At 36.7% G+C, this 16,762-nt stretch overlaps 1 protein-coding gene across 1 annotated transcript; it reads left to right on the top strand.

Moving 5' to 3' along the window:
* Positions 1-3,259: 3,259 nt before the first annotated feature.
* On the top strand, positions 3,260-4,975 carry LOC112733040 (protein ATAF2). The gene is made up of 4 exons (XM_025781894.3): positions 3,260-3,422; positions 3,601-3,934; positions 4,023-4,300; positions 4,385-4,975. The coding sequence occupies exons 2-4, from the start codon at positions 3,775-3,777 to the stop codon at positions 4,727-4,729; spliced, it is 783 nt and encodes a 260-aa protein (XP_025637679.1). The 5' UTR covers positions 3,260-3,422; positions 3,601-3,774; the 3' UTR covers positions 4,730-4,975.
* Positions 4,976-16,762: the final 11,787 nt, after the last annotated feature.

Raw genomic sequence — 16,762 nt, 5'->3', positions numbered from 1 at the left:
GAACTTTTATATTACATTTAATTCAAACCATCAACGATGAACAACAATTTTCACAAATAAAAATATTATTCACCTACAAAATCATAAACTACTAACAAAAATATTAATAGAATCGAATCACATCTCAACCACTTGATTGGATTCAAAACAATAATCAAAAGTCACACCTTAACAAAGAACGGGAGACAGTAAGGAACGCATGTGATAGCAAACTAAACAAACGATCCCAAATGTCCCTTGAAACCCGATCAAAATCTTGAAGAAAAATTCACTAAGAAAGGGAAACTTCTAAAGAAATAGAGTAATCGCGAGGGAGAAGAAAAGTATTGAGGAAGACCAAGTAAAAGTTCAAAAGACAAAGCAAAAACGAAAAAAGGGGAAGTAATTATGTTTATATATACCCACTAGGGGAAAAACGGTACATCTATCCCTAATTTAATGATATGCACAGTTACCAAGGTAACCGAAAAGATACGGGAGCGGTTATGAAAAGACGCAACGTTTAGATTCAAAAATACGTTGAGTATTCGACCTAGCTCCAAGAAAGGCGGTATACCCGACGTGATAGGATGAAGGCCGACGGAGATCATGATCAACTTAAGAATGCTTGAACATGAACCGACGAAACTCGGACTCAAGTAAGGGCACTGTTCATACCCTGACCCACAACTTAGTTAGGCCCAAAATAAGTAAGGCCCAATCAATAGATATTGGCTAGATCGACACCTACCCGACTTCATAAAAGTCGGATGCGACGATGTTATCCCAGCCCTACTTGTCCAAATCAGTAACTAACTCCTACAATCTCTCATATTTATCTAGAAAGGAGATCTCAACAATCTCAACACTAAAAGGGAGTAACCAACCCACCACCAAAAGTGGGACTATTCAAAAGGTGGTTATTGACTCTACATCTACAATTATAAATACTCTGACACCCTCAGGTATACTTCGTATCCAATCTACTAAACATCTATCTAAAACTCTTGCTAACTTAAGCATTGAAGTCACTTGCAAGTACCACCTCTACTTCCTCACAAGAAACTTGGACGGCGGCATCGTGACACCAATAGATGTCGGTCACTGCCCCAAATTTGTATGGACTTCGCATTTAAGTCCAAAAACAACTCAATTTCAAGTAACCTTCGGAACAGTCTCTATTGGTCTTCGAACACACAAAAATTCCCATAACAAATGAGATTGCAGAGATGCGTTGCAAATTTAAAGAATAAAATGGTGTCTAGATTTTTCAGTCAGCATATAGTCAATAATCCTATTTTTCACTTCATAAATAAAATCTCCCCTTTTCTTGGGTTCCAAGTGAATCTTTTAGTTTTGGTTGGGCCTATATGAATCCTTATCAGTGCTTTTTGGACAGAAGTGAGCCCTAAACCTTAAATAAAACATCTATTGGGTTAGAAATATCAATAAACAAGCATTTGATGAAATATGTAAACATATGGACCAACTCAAAAGTCTAGTGGCTGTTAGGACCCTGACCCATTTAGAAGATCAAAGAAAAGAAAAGATGAGACCCATAAACAAGGGGCGAAACTTGTCATAGTGGGTCCCCAACTTGACACAGGGAACCGAAGTCAATGATGGCAGCTAGTGCGATTGGTGGAGAACTTTCGCCGAAGGTGCCATTTTAACTAAGCAACAAAATGTTCATTTCTCTCCGACCTATTGGCTCTCTCTTCTAGTTCAAAAAGATTCACACTTGACATGACATTTCTTAACCACGTTCATTAAACTATATTTCTTTCTAAAATAAAACAATAATTTATGTATTAGGCCATTTACTAATACGGCGGCTAGTAATTATAATAATATATATGGAACAGAACTCAATGGTACTAGCTAGTAGTAGTTAACTTGGTGGCCAAGCATAGAGGTAGTTGCCATATTATACTACTAGTATCAAGAAACACAAAATTCAAAGACCGAGGGAGATGGATATGGAATCCTTTCAAGCTCATTCATAATAAGCAGACAGATTTCTAGCATGAGCGTTTGTTATCTATTTTTAAGTCAATATAAATAGTTTGTTACCTAAAATTCCTATATGTAATGAGTGTTCATACTTCACTCTTGAATCTTGATCACTAACGCACGTACTTACGGAGACTAATTATATATTTTAAGGTAATATTGCTTGACAAAATTATTTCAAAATAATAAATTATTCTAGTAAAAAAACTTTCAATTCGTGCAAGTCAAAGGAGTTTCAGAGATAATTTGATACAAGGTGGGCCAATTGAAAAAGGAAAATAATGACAGCATCCTTGACCATAGATGGATAAAATAAAGGATTTGTTAATTGAATTCAAACCAAGGGGAAGAAATGTCATGTCTTACCTCAACCGTTGTTGGACCCACCCAAAATGTTTGCCCAAAGGCCTAGCTTAGGCCTTAGAGAAACAATCCTTAAGGTAACATCCAGGCAGCTTCCTCCCAAGAACAATGTCCTTGTCCATACTGCTAAGTCACACATCACGTCACACCACATGAACTTAGGTTTTGCAGATCCATGCATCATGCATGTTGATGTTACTACTGTTTGTGGATCAATTTTCTATTTCTAATCCCACGCACTAGTATAGAGGTTAAGAATGTTCTCGCGTCATAAAGTTCGCGGCTAAGAATATACCAAAGATATGGCATGCACGCTTAACCTTTTATTAGTGTGAGCTTTAATATGTCCAATGTCTTTGACCAAGTAATTCCTATGCTATTAAAAGCTTTTAATACAGAGGAAATTTATAGGAAGAGTTAAAAATTAGGAAAAGTATATGGAATACGTTGGAGAATTAGGAGCGGTGCTTCTAATAATCCAAATTCTTAGTATATAAAAAATTTATAAAATATATAAAAGAACATTTATTTAATATGAAAAAGAAATATTTTGATACTTAGTAAAAAAAACATTCTAATGTATAGCATAAACACTATCTACGTAGAGGTTTTGGATTTACTCAAAGACATTTGACTAATTTTTTGCTGGTACCCTCTTGGTTTCCTAACATTGTTGTAAAAATTAATATTAATTCTTAAAAACTTAAAAATGCCCTTAATATCAATTCCTTAGTTTAATATTTTATTGTATATCATATTACCTAATTAAAAGTATAGCGGTATTGGCTAGTTGAAGACACCACCACATACATAAGTAATGGACAATGGTCAAACCATTAATAATAGTGAAGGTTGAAGAAGAGGGACTTCGGCAATATAAATAAATAATCATAAGAGGAGAAATATTATTTCTTTGAGGGAGGGACAAAAACAAAAAGAAATTAGGTGGAGACATGGAGGGAAAAGGATTGAATCATTTTGGGCAATATAGAAGGAAATTCAACAAGGTGACATGGCTAACCACCTGTAATAAGTGAGCGCTGCCGCTACACTACACTACAATACAAGTAATGAGTTCAATCTTCAATCTCCATTTCAATTTTGTGTATTTTGAAGAGTCAAATGTTATAGTACAGGCGGCGTGACATGACTGGTTAGGAGAAGGGTGCAGGTTGGAGAGCACCCAGAATCCACATGATTTACAGTCAACTTGACTTAACCCTTTTCTTTTGCTGATCTAAGCAGTGACAGAATCACTATCCCTGCTTCCAAGTTGCAAGTTCCAAGTGCCAAATGCACACGTGTCAATTTAATTAACCCTCCCTATATAGACCTCAGCTTCTCCAAGCCTCTCTCTCACGTTCCAACTTCTAAGTTCTAAGTCGCAAACAAGAAGAAAAAAGAAAGGAAGAGGCCGGAATGAAGAGTGAATTGGAATTACCACCTGGATTCAGGTTCCACCCCACTGATGAGGAGCTTGTGAATCACTACTTGTGCAAGAAATGTGCTTCACAGTCAATTGCTGTTCCTATCATCAAGGAGATCGATTTGTACAAGTTTGATCCATGGCACCTTCCAGGTACACTACTTTATTTCTCAAGGGGAAACAAAGGCAAAAACAAAAACTAAGTACTGATTATTCTTTTTCTATCTAAATGAATGTACAGAGATGGCTCTATACGGCGAGAAAGAGTGGTATTTCTTCTCTCCTAGGGACCGCAAATATCCGAACGGATCACGCCCAAACCGGGCTGCGGGTTCAGGGTACTGGAAGGCCACAGGTGCTGATAAGCCCATTGGAAAGCCCAAGGCCCTGGCCATCAAGAAGGCACTGGTGTTTTACGCGGGGAAAGCCCCCAAGGGAGTGAAAACCAATTGGATCATGCATGAATATAGACTCGCTAATGTTGACAGATCCGCAGGCAACAAGAAAAATAACTTAAGGGTATGTCGTGCTCTATGCACCTTAATTTCAATCTCACAACATTTTAGATTTGGTAAAAAATATAATGATTGGGAATTATTGCAGCTTGATGATTGGGTGCTATGCCGAATTTACAACAAGAAAGGAAAGATTGAGAAATACAACCATCTTGGAGCGGCGGATCACAAATCAGCATCGTCGGAGGAGGAGAATGAGAGGAAGCCGGAGGTGAAGGAGCGATTGCATATGGATACGTCGTCGGATTCGGTGGTATCGGCGGATGTGACGTGGGAGAGTAGGGAGGTGCAGAGCGAGCCAAAGTGGAATGACCTGCTTGACCAGGTCTTTGATTTCCAGTTAGGCAGTTTCGTTGATTTCTCATCGGCTGGAGATGACCCTTTTGCCCCCCAGCTCTCTCCTTGGCACCAGGACACGTTCATCACATTTTAATTCATTCTTTCCAACACAACAAGAAAAACTAAGATTGTTTAGTTTAGCCACCATGACTCATTTGGATTTAACTCGGGAACCAAGGACGATGAGATCATATATGTAAAAATAAATAAGAAGAAAAATAATCTCACCAATGCCACCTAGTTAGTTTTCATGTTACCATTGTTGGAGTGTTAAGCATCTACTCCTGTAGAAAATTCTTCCTACCATTTTTTAAAATATATTTTATTATTTAATTCAACATATTCAAGGAATGATTTCGTTTATTCATGTCTGTTTTTCTTTTATTTTTAAAAATAAAAGCAACTTTGGTTAATAGATTCTATAACTCAGTACTAGATTATTGATGTAAAAGGAAATGGTGGCAAAGCGAGCACGAGCACACACGCACACAAGGAAAAGTTTCTAACGTTGAAGAAAGATTTTGATTTAGCAAACATGCAACGTATGAAACAATGTGCAAGAAATGCACCTCCCATTCCTATGAGCAATAACCCTTGTCCAGTCCATCCTATTAAGTACCTTTCAATTCCATTCCTTCTTATTCAGGTTCTAAAAACCCAGTTGTCCAACTCATCGAACCACTACGTTTAGAAGCTAAAAATGCAAAAGTTCAATTGAAGTTAAACCAAATATAATATTGAGTATGGTTCTTATTCCGAAGGTAGAAAACCCGGTTTCCATGAAGGATTTCCGACCAATTAGTCTCTGTAATGTGGTTTACAAAGTTATAACGAAGGTCCTGGTCAATAGACTTCGTCCCCATCTCAAAGAGATTATTGGGCCCCTTCAAGGAGGGTTTATCCCGGGGAGAGGAACCCCTGACAACATCATTGTAGCACAAGAGGTTCTCCATTTCATGAAGAAGACAAAGTCAAAGAAAGGCACCCTGGCCTTTAAGATTGATTTGGAGAAAGCGTACGATAGAGTGGATTGGGGATTTCTGAAACAAACCCTGGTGAGTTTTGGCTTTCCTCCTCCGACAGTCAATCTGATTATGCGTTGTGTCACTGCTTCCTCACTGTCTATCCTCTGGAATGGGGATAGATTAAATAGCTTTACTCCGAGCAGGGGTCTTAGGCAAGGAGATCCTATATCACCGTATCTGTTTGTGTTGTGTATGGAGAGATTGTCCTGTTCTATTAATCAGCAAGTTGATAAGGGCGTGTGGAAGCCAGTTGCGGTTTCTAGAGGGGGTCCAAGAATTTCTCATTTGATGTTTGCCGATGATTTGCTTCTTTTCTGTAAAGCTGAAAAACAGCAAGTTCAAACTGTAATGGTAGCTTTGGAAAATTTCTGCAGAGCCTCTGGGATGAAGGTTAATGTGGAAAAATCTAAAGCGCTATGCTCCAAGAATGTTTCAGCGACAAGAAAAGAGATTTTCACTGGAGTCTCCTCCATCAGATTCGTTCAGAACTTGGGCAAGTATTTAGGGGTGAACCTTAATCACTCTCGGGTGACACGCGCAACTTTCAACGATGTTTTGGACAAGATTCGGGGAAGGCTAGCCAGCTGGAAAGGAAGATTGCTTAATAAGGCAGGCAGACTCTGTTTGCTCAACTCGATAGTGACTGCGATTCCTACTTATCGCATGCAAGTATCTCTCTTCCCTAAAGGGGTAACTAATAAGATAGAATCCATGATGCAAAACTTTCTATGGAAGGGTCAAGCTGATGGTAGAGGCCTGAATCTAGTTAACTGGAAAGTGTTGGTCACTCCTAAAAAGTTTGGAGGTCTGGGAATTAGAGATCCCTTTTGTGCCAATATTGCTCTTCTTGGAAAACTAGTTTGGCAACTTTTTCACCATCCCAACAAGCTATGGGTTCAACTGTTGACGGAGAAATACCATTCTTCTAAGGATGATTGTTTTAGTCGGTCTCGAGGAAGTGGATCTTATGTTTGGAAGAGTATATGTCGAGCTTGGGATATCCTAAAGGAAGGTTTTAGTTGGTGCATTGGGGATTTGGAACAGAACTTTTGGTTTTCTAAATGGAGAAGAGAGGGGCGACTGTGTCAGGAGATGGATTATGTTCACATTTCTGATTCGGATCTCAGGATCTTGGACCTTTAGTCATCTGGACAGTGGAACCTTGAGAATATCTATTCTCCTCTGAATCAGTCTCTGCAGAGCAACATTAATTCTTACAACCCAGATGTTCAAGCTGGTTCAGAGGTCGGTTGGTGTTGGACTGGTGCGGCCTCAAAGGTTTATGATGCTCATAGTGGTTATTTATGGCTCAGTAAGAAGATGTTTAGTTGGGAGGATATGGGTAATTGGCTTTGACTTTGGCGTCAACATGTTCCGGAAAAGCACAAATTTTTGGTCTGGCTATGTCTTCGGGAGGCTCTTCCTACTGCTGCATTTCGTTTTAGAAGGGGCATTTCGCACACGGATAGTTGTCCACGATGTTTCTCAAGTCAGGAGTCGGTTTTACATTGTATTCGGGATTGTTCAAAAGCCCAACTTGTTTGGCAAGCTTTAGGGATCTCCGATCAACCAGTGGATTTGATGAGTTGGTTCTTACATAATAGCAAACAGCGCCCCTTTAGATTCTTTTCTGGTCTCTGGTGGATTTGGTGTTCGAGAAACAACGAGATCTTTCATCCTCACGAGCATTGGACCACAGATAAGGTGATTGGTATGGCTTTGTCCTTAGAAAAGGAGCTCCGAAATATTTTTGAGTTGCAACGACTATCTATCCCCTCAACTATTAGTGGCTCTTGGATTCCCCCCTCAGTGGGTACCTTTAAGATTAATTGTGATGCTAGCTATCCTGGCAGTGGTGCTCGAGTTGGTTTTGCTTGTGTTAGCAGAGATTGGAAGGGAAGGTGGCAACGAGGCTGTCTGGGAACAATTGAGAGTCGTAGCATTTTGCAAGGAGAATTGTTTGCTATTTGGAGAGGCTTTCTTTTAGCATGGGACTCGGGACAAAGAGACATTATATGTGAGACAGACTGTGTGGAGGCTTTTACTATTGTCAATAATTTACAAGATTGCTCTGGGTTTACTGATCCTTTGGTGTTAAAAATCCGAGATATCATGTCTTGGAAATGGCGTGCTGATCTTCGGTTGATCTTGAGAGATGCAAATACAGTAGCAGACATCATGGCAAAGACTGCAATGAGGACTATTTCTCCCCAAGTGGAGCTTCCATTGCCTTGGAAGGAGTTTGAGAGTAGTATTCAGCGGGACTGCCTTTCTTAAGCAGTTTCTTGTTTTTTTTTTCTTTCTTAGTTTTTGTTTATTTTTCTTTTAAGTCACAAAAAAAAAATATAATATTGAGTAATAGTAGAGGTTTTTTTAATCAATTAGTTAATATTTTAGATCAATACTTTATTTTTATACCTCAAAAATTTACATACAGTTTTTGTGACGTTGATATTTAATGATAATTTAGTCAAAAAATTATTTAATAATTATGAACTATTAACTTCATATAAAAACAATATTACGTAAATTTTTTACATTTTTATACTATTAAAATTTAAAATTTAGCGTCAGTCAAAATTTGACAAAAATGATAATTTTATAATTTTATTATTTTATTATTTTAAACCAATAAATACTAAAACCTGTACGATTAGTTTGCTTTTTTTTTTTTATCAATTCTTTTAATTTTTTATCAATGCACTGACAAGTAGTTTTTACTCTCAATTAGACTGATCTAGCGGCTAGTTTGGTCCATATTTTAGAAGCATATTTTTCATTCCATTTATCCCATATGTATTCATTTTTTTTAGAAATATCTCTTATATTAATAGAAAAGAATTTTAGAAAATTTTCATAAAAAAATTAAAAGTATAAAACAATATAAGTACGATTTTGGTCTCTATAGTTTAGGTCAAAAATTTTGTTCGTCTCCAATTTTTTTGTATTTGAAATCGTCCCTAAGATTCAACTTGGTTTTAAAATCATCCTTTTTACCTAATTTTTAAAATTTTAGACGAAATTACCCTATTTTATCGATTTTTTAGCAAATCAATGGTGGTTCGATATCTAGTGGTCTGGGAGTGAAACCTATTCCTCTGTGCAGGTACCCGTTTTGTAAAAGTGTATCAAATCGTCCTCAATTAGATGTGTATCAATATGACAAATAAATAAAGGTTTGTAAAAGGATAAAGAAGTTTAAAACAAATAATTTAGAAAGGTAAATTGACTGAAATTGAAAGATTTGCGTTGAAAACAAAAGAAAGCAGTAAAGTGCCTCCGAGTGAGTCAAAGGACTTTGACATGAAAATTAAAAGTGCAGAAATGTAACTTGGACATTGAAATTAAATGGTACTTGGAAGATAAACTTGCTTGAAAAATAAAGTTTACAAGAAAATAAATTGAAAGAGTAAAACATGGAAGGAACCCTACAGAAAAGTAACTCGATCGCAGACTCAGGAATTCTCTGGGGATGTGAGTGTGCTTGAGTGTTTTCTGAGTTAAAGTTCCAACCCTTATTCCCTAAAACTTTCTAGTATTTATAATCCACTTTCGTAACTGACAATTAATTACAAAAACACAACCTTGAATGCGCACTCCTCAGTAACCGTTCCCACCCTTTGGCTAATTAAACGCTTACTCATAAATTCTCCACATGGTGAATGTCTTCAACTTCACATAACCGCTCGATCTTCTTTTCGAAATAACTTATTCGATTACTTCTTTCGAATACCTGACCAACTTGACCTGTTCGATTCGATAAAATATTTCGAAATCGAATCCGCATCGAATATCTCCAGCTAATGCTTGCACGTGCATCTTTTTGAGAACTACTCATGCCTTCGACCTCTTCACTACTTCAAACCAACTTACCTTAATCGAAAAAATATTTTTTCGATCAACATACCCCTAACAAGAAATTATAAAATTTAGAAAAAAAAAAAAGAAAAGAGAGAGAGATATATATATAGAGAGAGAGAAGCATGATGAGAGATACAAGGGAAGAGGGAGATGTCACGTGCGACCATCGCCGTTTTTGCTCTGTGCCAGCACATCTACGAGCGGGCATGGTGGAGACGGCGTCGACACAAACAGATCGGACAGTAGAGTCAAAGTCATGTAGGCCACTTATCTAGTTTGTTGTTTGCAGCGAGCTTTGCCTCGCTGCTCCTCACTCACTCACCATTGCTCCTTGCCGCTCACCACTACAACTCGCGTGCTCGCCATTGTTTCATGCTACTCGCATCTGCTCCTCACCATTCGCCACTTGTCGCTCACATCCTCGTCGTTTTACGATTTTTTTTCTTTCTGCTTGTGCTTCTGCTCGTTTCACTTCTGCTTCATTTCACTTCTAAATTAGGATTGTAATTCTATTTTTTTATTTTTTTAATTTTTTTATATTTGAAATGAAGAATTGTTTCTATCGTTGGTCTCTCATCTTGGTATTGGTTTCTATTTCTGTTTCTTGTTTATTACATTTTTTTCTTGTTGGCTTGTTGTTGTGTCTTGTTGCTGCTGTAGTTGGTGTTTCTTGTTTATTCCTTACTTTTATTTTAAAACTTTCATTATTGTTGCTGATGCTGTGAAAACTTTTGGTGCATGTGATGCTTTATTTTCTTAATGAAAATTTTATTTAAATTTATTATAGTGTCTATAAAAGCAAAAGCATAAATTTTGGATGATAAAGAAAAAGAAGAGAAACTGGGTATTTTGGTGAAGATTGTTGGAGAAGGGTTGTTAGAGAAGGGTATTTTAATCTGAAGAATGATTTTAAAACTAAGTTGAACTTTAGGGTCGAATTCGAATACAAAAAAAAAGGGTTGAAAACGAATAAAATTTTCGGCCTAAATCTTAAGGACCAAAATCATACTTAACCCTATAATATAATTCAACCTACAAGACACTTTTAGTGAAAAGATATAAAGTACTGACTAATGTTAATTTAAATATAAGACAAAAATTAAAAAAAATTAAGAGTAAATTTTCATTCCGGTCTCTAACCATTTGGATAAGGGACTAAGCGCCTCCCAACAATTGAAAATTACTCAAGCAGTCATCATCCACCTAAGAAAATGGTCTTTGCACCCCTTGTAATTGGTTGAAAAATGGTGGAGTGTTGACGTGTTAGTGGAAGAATTTTGTTCCTCTAAAATTGGGACAAATCGACTCCTGCAGAGAACCCAAAATCCCAGGAAAATACACAGATCATGGCCATGTACCACAAATCCTGCTTGTTCGACACCAAATGCAGCAATGGCATATCGGGCCGGGGGCTCTCGTAGATGATCATGGAGTGCTCCTTATCCCTTTTCGGTGTCTCAGATTGCAAGTGGTGTCGATACTTGAAGTTCCAATGTGTTTAGGATCGATGTCGTTCTAATTGAAGGCGATGAGAGGGGCGTAGAACTCGCTTGTCTTGCCGAGCAAAGGCTCGTGGGTTAGTCCGTATGGTCCTTCTCGAAGAAAGGGACCTTGGAGTTGATCCCGTACACAAAAATCGACAAGGCCCAAACGACAACGGGTTGTTTACTGTCTTGCATGCTTCTAGAAGGTTCACAAATCGACGACGTGTATAAACGTGCGTTCCAACAAATCCCACGTCACCGGTGACGAGGACGACGAGACCAAAAGGGGGAGGCGTGACGCGCCGACCTGCTCACGTGCTTCTCCTAGTCGGAGTCACCCCAAAAGGTGCTAGAGGAATTGAAAGAGTTGTCGCCGATTTCTCTATTTAATGTATGACAATTGTTTTGGTTTTTGTTTTTTCAGCGTGAATGGCGTGTGATCCACTAAATTTAGTTGAGACATTTTTATAAACACCTTAATTGCATATTTTTGCTAGTTTTACTGTTGTTGAAGAGGGAGAGGACTTTGACGGAGGATTTGCAAACCTCTCAGAGGCGGAGGTAGTCATTGGAGGTAGACCGCTTAAATAATTTTCAATTGTTAAAAAGCGCTTAATCCCTCGTCCAAATGATTAGAGACTGAAATAGATATTTACTCAAAAATTAATCCCCTAATATTTATAAATTTAAAAGATAAAAATTTATAATTTATTTATAAAAAATATAATATGAAATTAAAAATAATATAAAAATACATCTATCTCATTTTAACACTAAACTATTTCAAAATTTAGATGTTTCTATTAATAAAATCAAGAAGTTTGGGATTCTCTAGGAGTTGGAACCTCTTTTCTCACTTCCATGCCATTTAAATGTGAGTACTTGGCTGTCTTTGTTTCTCTTTCGGATAATCTCTACTAATGGATTTTTTTAAAAAATAAATTATTTTAACTTAATTTTTGGAATTTTATTTTTGTTTAGAATGAGTTCGCCGTACTTAGGAGTAGCAATGGGTAGGGTTTGGATCTGACCCTAACCCTACCTGCGAATTGAGAATTTTATATAAATTCAACTCTACCCTATCTGCGGGTGGAGAATATTCCAACCCTAACCCTATCCGCTCTTAACCCGCGGGTATTCGATCCTACTCGTGGGTTACAAAAAAGATATATATAACTTGATGATAATTTAAAATAGAACTGATTTTTATGTAAAAAAATACTAAATTATCAATTAATGATTTTCTTTTGGTGGCCAAGAATCTTTTGCATTTAGTGAGAGGTCTTTAATTCAACATCTACTTAAAACGTATTTTTATATAAGTATATAATATATACATATATAGAGTGCGGGTTGGTCGGGTAGGCTTGAGACTCAACCCGCACCCTACCCAACCCGTACGAGAACCCTACCCGCACCCTATCCTATCCGCTGTGGATCGGGTTGGCAACCCTACCCAACCGGGTGGGGTCGGGTTGGGTACCTGCGGGTAGGGTACATATTGCCACTCCTAGCCGTACCCTGACGAATTTCTATAATTTTATAACCCAAATTCTCTCTAAAACCTAATTGAGAATGAAACTCAAATTTTTAAACTATTATGATTGTCTCTAAAGAGTACGTGTACACAAAAATACACAGACAACTAGCTAGCATGGTTTTTTCAACATTGTTGGCGGCAATGACAACCATTATCATCGTCTCTAGAAATACACAGATACATATTCCATATTTAACAAGAATTTTTTTTATTATAAATTAAAAAATAATTATTTTCCTAAAAAATAACGACTCATTCCTGTATACTCTTGTGTATCTATTCTTAATATATAAAAGTAGATAGATAAGTTTTTCCACATTACTTTTAAAACGTTCTCTTTCTACTAATGCCATGTCAACAACGTCGCTTACTTGAGAAAATTTTAGAATCAACTATTCAATTTTTGCCAAATCACCTATTATTTCCAAATCAGCAAAAAAAAAAAAATACAAAAAAAAATACTGATAATTAAAAATTAATAGTGTCTAATCAAATTTGTAACCTACAAAATATTGAATCTATATCTCTATATTTATTATATCTTACCGTTATAAACAATACAATAAGTTTATAACCCCCAATAATTAATTTCTATAAAAAACTCATTAAATGTAATAAATATCCATATTACAAATATTATAATAATATTATTAATCATAATAAATTTTACGTTATAAATATTCAAATTCTATACTATTTGACCTACTTATATAAGTCTCTTATCACTATTCCTTCAAAGAACATCAAGTTTAGCACAAGAAATTTATTTCCGAACTATACAACATCTCAAACTTACTCGATGGAGCATCATTCTTTGGACAATATTACCAAATAAACAGACAATTGGTTTATCAAAGTTTGCGTGATTCGTCTATGAAAAACATTAACAACCATAAATGAAGAGGAATCTCTTTGCTTAGAAATGATTATATTAGATTAAAATGAGACAACTACATTTGTGGCACATGTAATCAAACACCACAATATCCAACAATAAGGTAACTCTATATACTTTTCATAATCCCATCTATCAAATTATTAGTTACTAACTCAATACTTATTACAAATCAAAGTGCTATTTGATGGCGAAGAAAAAAATTACCGGGTACAACTGTTTCAAATCTAATAACACTTCAGAAAAGTAATGACATTGAAGCACCACCCCAATTGAAAAATTTGTGCAACCTTACACTTATATTTGAAGTCAAAGTAAATGATTTTAATCTCAAAAAAGGTTGTCAACAATATACAACACCCATTACAACAAATAAAATAGGTAATACTCCAAAAAAATCACTTATTCAAGACATCATTTTTATTTCTAATTTAAATTATTCATTGATTATAGGAACCAACTTCGCCAATACTAATATCTTCAGACGAAGATCACATACCCATCAAGAGATTAAGGAGAAAGAAATCATTCAAGACACATCTTCGGAAGAATAACATACATGCAAAGATGTAACAAATAACATAATAGAAAGTGCATACAACTCAACAATTCATTAAGAACATGTCTTTCCAAGAACTTACGATAGAAAGAAAAAAGCAACAACTCTAACAACAACTAATAAAAAAAAAAAAGAGGACGAGTGTCACATAAGAAGATTAAGTCCATCAACTAAAACAAATGCAAAAATTAAACCACCAAATAAAAATATCACTTTGTATAACTCCAACATCCAAATCTTTTGTACTACAAATTATTTTAAATAAAACACCTTTCAAATTTAACTTTAGTTTATAAATATTTAATTTAATTCTACAAAATATAATAATTTTTAATATTTTTTATATACTATCATTAATTTACCGTTTCGTCCCGCGCTGTCTCATTCTAGTTCTTATTTACTCTGTAAATGATAATAATGGTTGCCATTACCATGACGAAGTTTAAGAATTTGAATCAGCCAATTATTTATGAGAATTCGAAGTGAAGTCCGCTGAGAATGCGGTGAACTTCATAATTGTCAGGGTGAGACAAACTCTATTAATATTATGGAGTTATTTTTGGAAATAATTTTTTTTTTATTTCAGAAAAAAATTGAGTTAAATACCAAAGTAGTCCCTGAGATTCACAAAATGCACCGATTTGGTCCCTGACTTCCCAATTGCACTATTTAGGTCCTCGACTTTGGAAAAAATGCACCTAGTTAGTCCCTTCCCTCTTTTTCATCGAAACTCCTTCCCGGCGGCAGTGATGTGGCAATTTTTTGCCATGCTGGACTGTCAAACGGTTACATGACGTGGCCATGGAAAGTTTGAAACCCAATGTGGTCCTTGAGCCTCTTTTTAACCCTAACTGCTGACGGAGTAGCATACCACTTCTTCCCTGTTCTGTGCTGGGTAGAACGATGGTTGGACGTGCAAATGAGGGAGATGGGAGTTCTATTCGATCGACGACAAGGACGCCTAGTCGCAGTAGAGCCTCACGAGTGCCAGAGCACTGCGGGTGTGGGAAACGCCCTGTACTCCGATGGTCTGGAACAGACACCCACCCAAACAAGCCGTTCTTCGGATGTCCAAATTACGTGAGTTTGTGTGTAAGAGATGTTGTTTCTGTTTTTTAATGTCAACCCCTAAATCCCTAAATTTACTGCTCATAGTGTAGTGAAAAACGGTGGTGTGGGTTTTTCCGATGGACAGACGTTGTAGAAGATGACAATGGCAATTTTGAAGAAGCTGCAGCATATAAGAATGAAAAAATGAGCGTGAGTCTTGCATTGAGAATTGGCAATTTGGAGGCTGAATTAAGGAGCCAGAATTATGTGATACAAATGTTAGGATTGTTGGTTTTTTTCTTGTTAGTTGTTGTACTAGTTGTGGTTGTAAAAATGTAACAACTGTGTTATGTTTATGAATGAATTGGCACTCTTTGGATTATTGGTGTGGTCTATGTTGTGTATATAGTTTACAAAGAGGTTAACCAAACTGAATAAATAGAACAGAACAAGTAAGTTGATAAAAACCATATTTTGATTATAATTAACATATTGTCAAACACTATCAATGGAGTAGCTCCTGATAAACACCATAATACAGCACCAAAAAGGAATACAATAAGAGCTCCAAGTTTAAAGGTTTATAACTATCAAAAGTAAAAGTTAACCATACAGTCTGGTTATGTGCTACTCCTGAATGAAATTAACAAAAATAAAGAAACAACTGGTGCCCAAATTCCATATGTAATCAATCAGACTTCAGCAGCCAGAACATCCAATTACTTAGTGTTTTTCTTCCTTAGTGGTTTGAACCCTGGAGTTGGAACAAACTTCAAAAAGTTGGCCAATCTAGAAGATGTTGCTGTACTTGCTCCTTGCATGGGATCAACAGAAGCAGTTACTGGTGGTGGTGAGTTCCTCCTTTTGGTTGGTAACTTATCTGGTCTTTTTGTTGGTGGTGGTGGTAGTGGGGCCTGAGAAAAGTTAGGAAACTAGTGTGAAAAAGGAACAACTAAAAAAATGTCAAAAAATATTATATACCAAATATTTACCTCATCTTGTGTTCCACCATAATTTGGTTGGGATAAGTCAATCTCGGTAGCAACTGCTGGTGGAAGGTTGTCTGTAACCTCCAGTTGAGCATGATTCTGGACAGCTACACCAGGAGGAGCTTCAACTACTTGTGGTGCCACATTGGTGGTGTTGCTTGCTTCGGCTGCAGGTGTACTCCCAGTTGGAGTAGATTTGGACTTGGCCGCTGCCACAGTAGCTGCTGCAGCTGCAAGCGCGGCAGCAAGCTCATCAGCTCTTTTCTTTTTACATCCTCTCTTGGTGTGGCCCTTTACTCCATAGTAGTTGCATATGAACGACATCAGCTGTCTCTTTAGTGTACCCTCATCAGAATCCTTTCGTCTTTTGGTTGTCAGTTTTCTAGGTTTACGTTTAATGTTAGGAGCTTGGAGCTGATTGTAGACTGACTTTTCCCATAGGGATTGGCCTGGGAGAGGATTGATGTGATGTTCATATGTCTTCTTGTATGAGTCCATGGTGACCAAGGAATGACAGAAATCCTCGGGTCTCTTGTACACCCGTGCAAGAGCAGCACAAGCATGAACACAAGGAATGCCTATGACAAATAAACCAGGAGATATTCAACTCCACAGCAGCCAATATAATTAATGAAGTAAAGCCATTTACAATGAAGAAGAGAATACATTTGATGTAAAGGCTAATAATATCACCTGTTAACATCCAGAACTGGCAGGTGCAAAT

The sequence above is a fragment of the Arachis hypogaea genome, chromosome 13, assembly GCF_003086295.3.
Source record: "Arachis hypogaea cultivar Tifrunner chromosome 13, arahy.Tifrunner.gnm2.J5K5, whole genome shotgun sequence".
Taxonomy (NCBI): domain Eukaryota; kingdom Viridiplantae; phylum Streptophyta; class Magnoliopsida; order Fabales; family Fabaceae; genus Arachis; species Arachis hypogaea.
This window is presented reverse-complemented; position numbering and strand designations above follow the sequence as displayed.

Bases quoted from the DNA above. Each gene is read 5' to 3' on its own strand.
- LOC112733040 (XM_025781894.3), top strand. From the start codon at position 3,775: ATGAAGAGTGAATTGGAATTACCACCTGGATTCAGGTTCCACCCCACT. The intron at 3,935-4,022 runs GTACACTACTTT...ATGAATGTACAG, and splicing joins TGATCCATGGCACCTTCCAG to AGATGGCTCTATACGGCGAG. The intron at 4,301-4,384 runs GTATGTCGTGCT...GAATTATTGCAG, and splicing joins ACAAGAAAAATAACTTAAGG to CTTGATGATTGGGTGCTATG.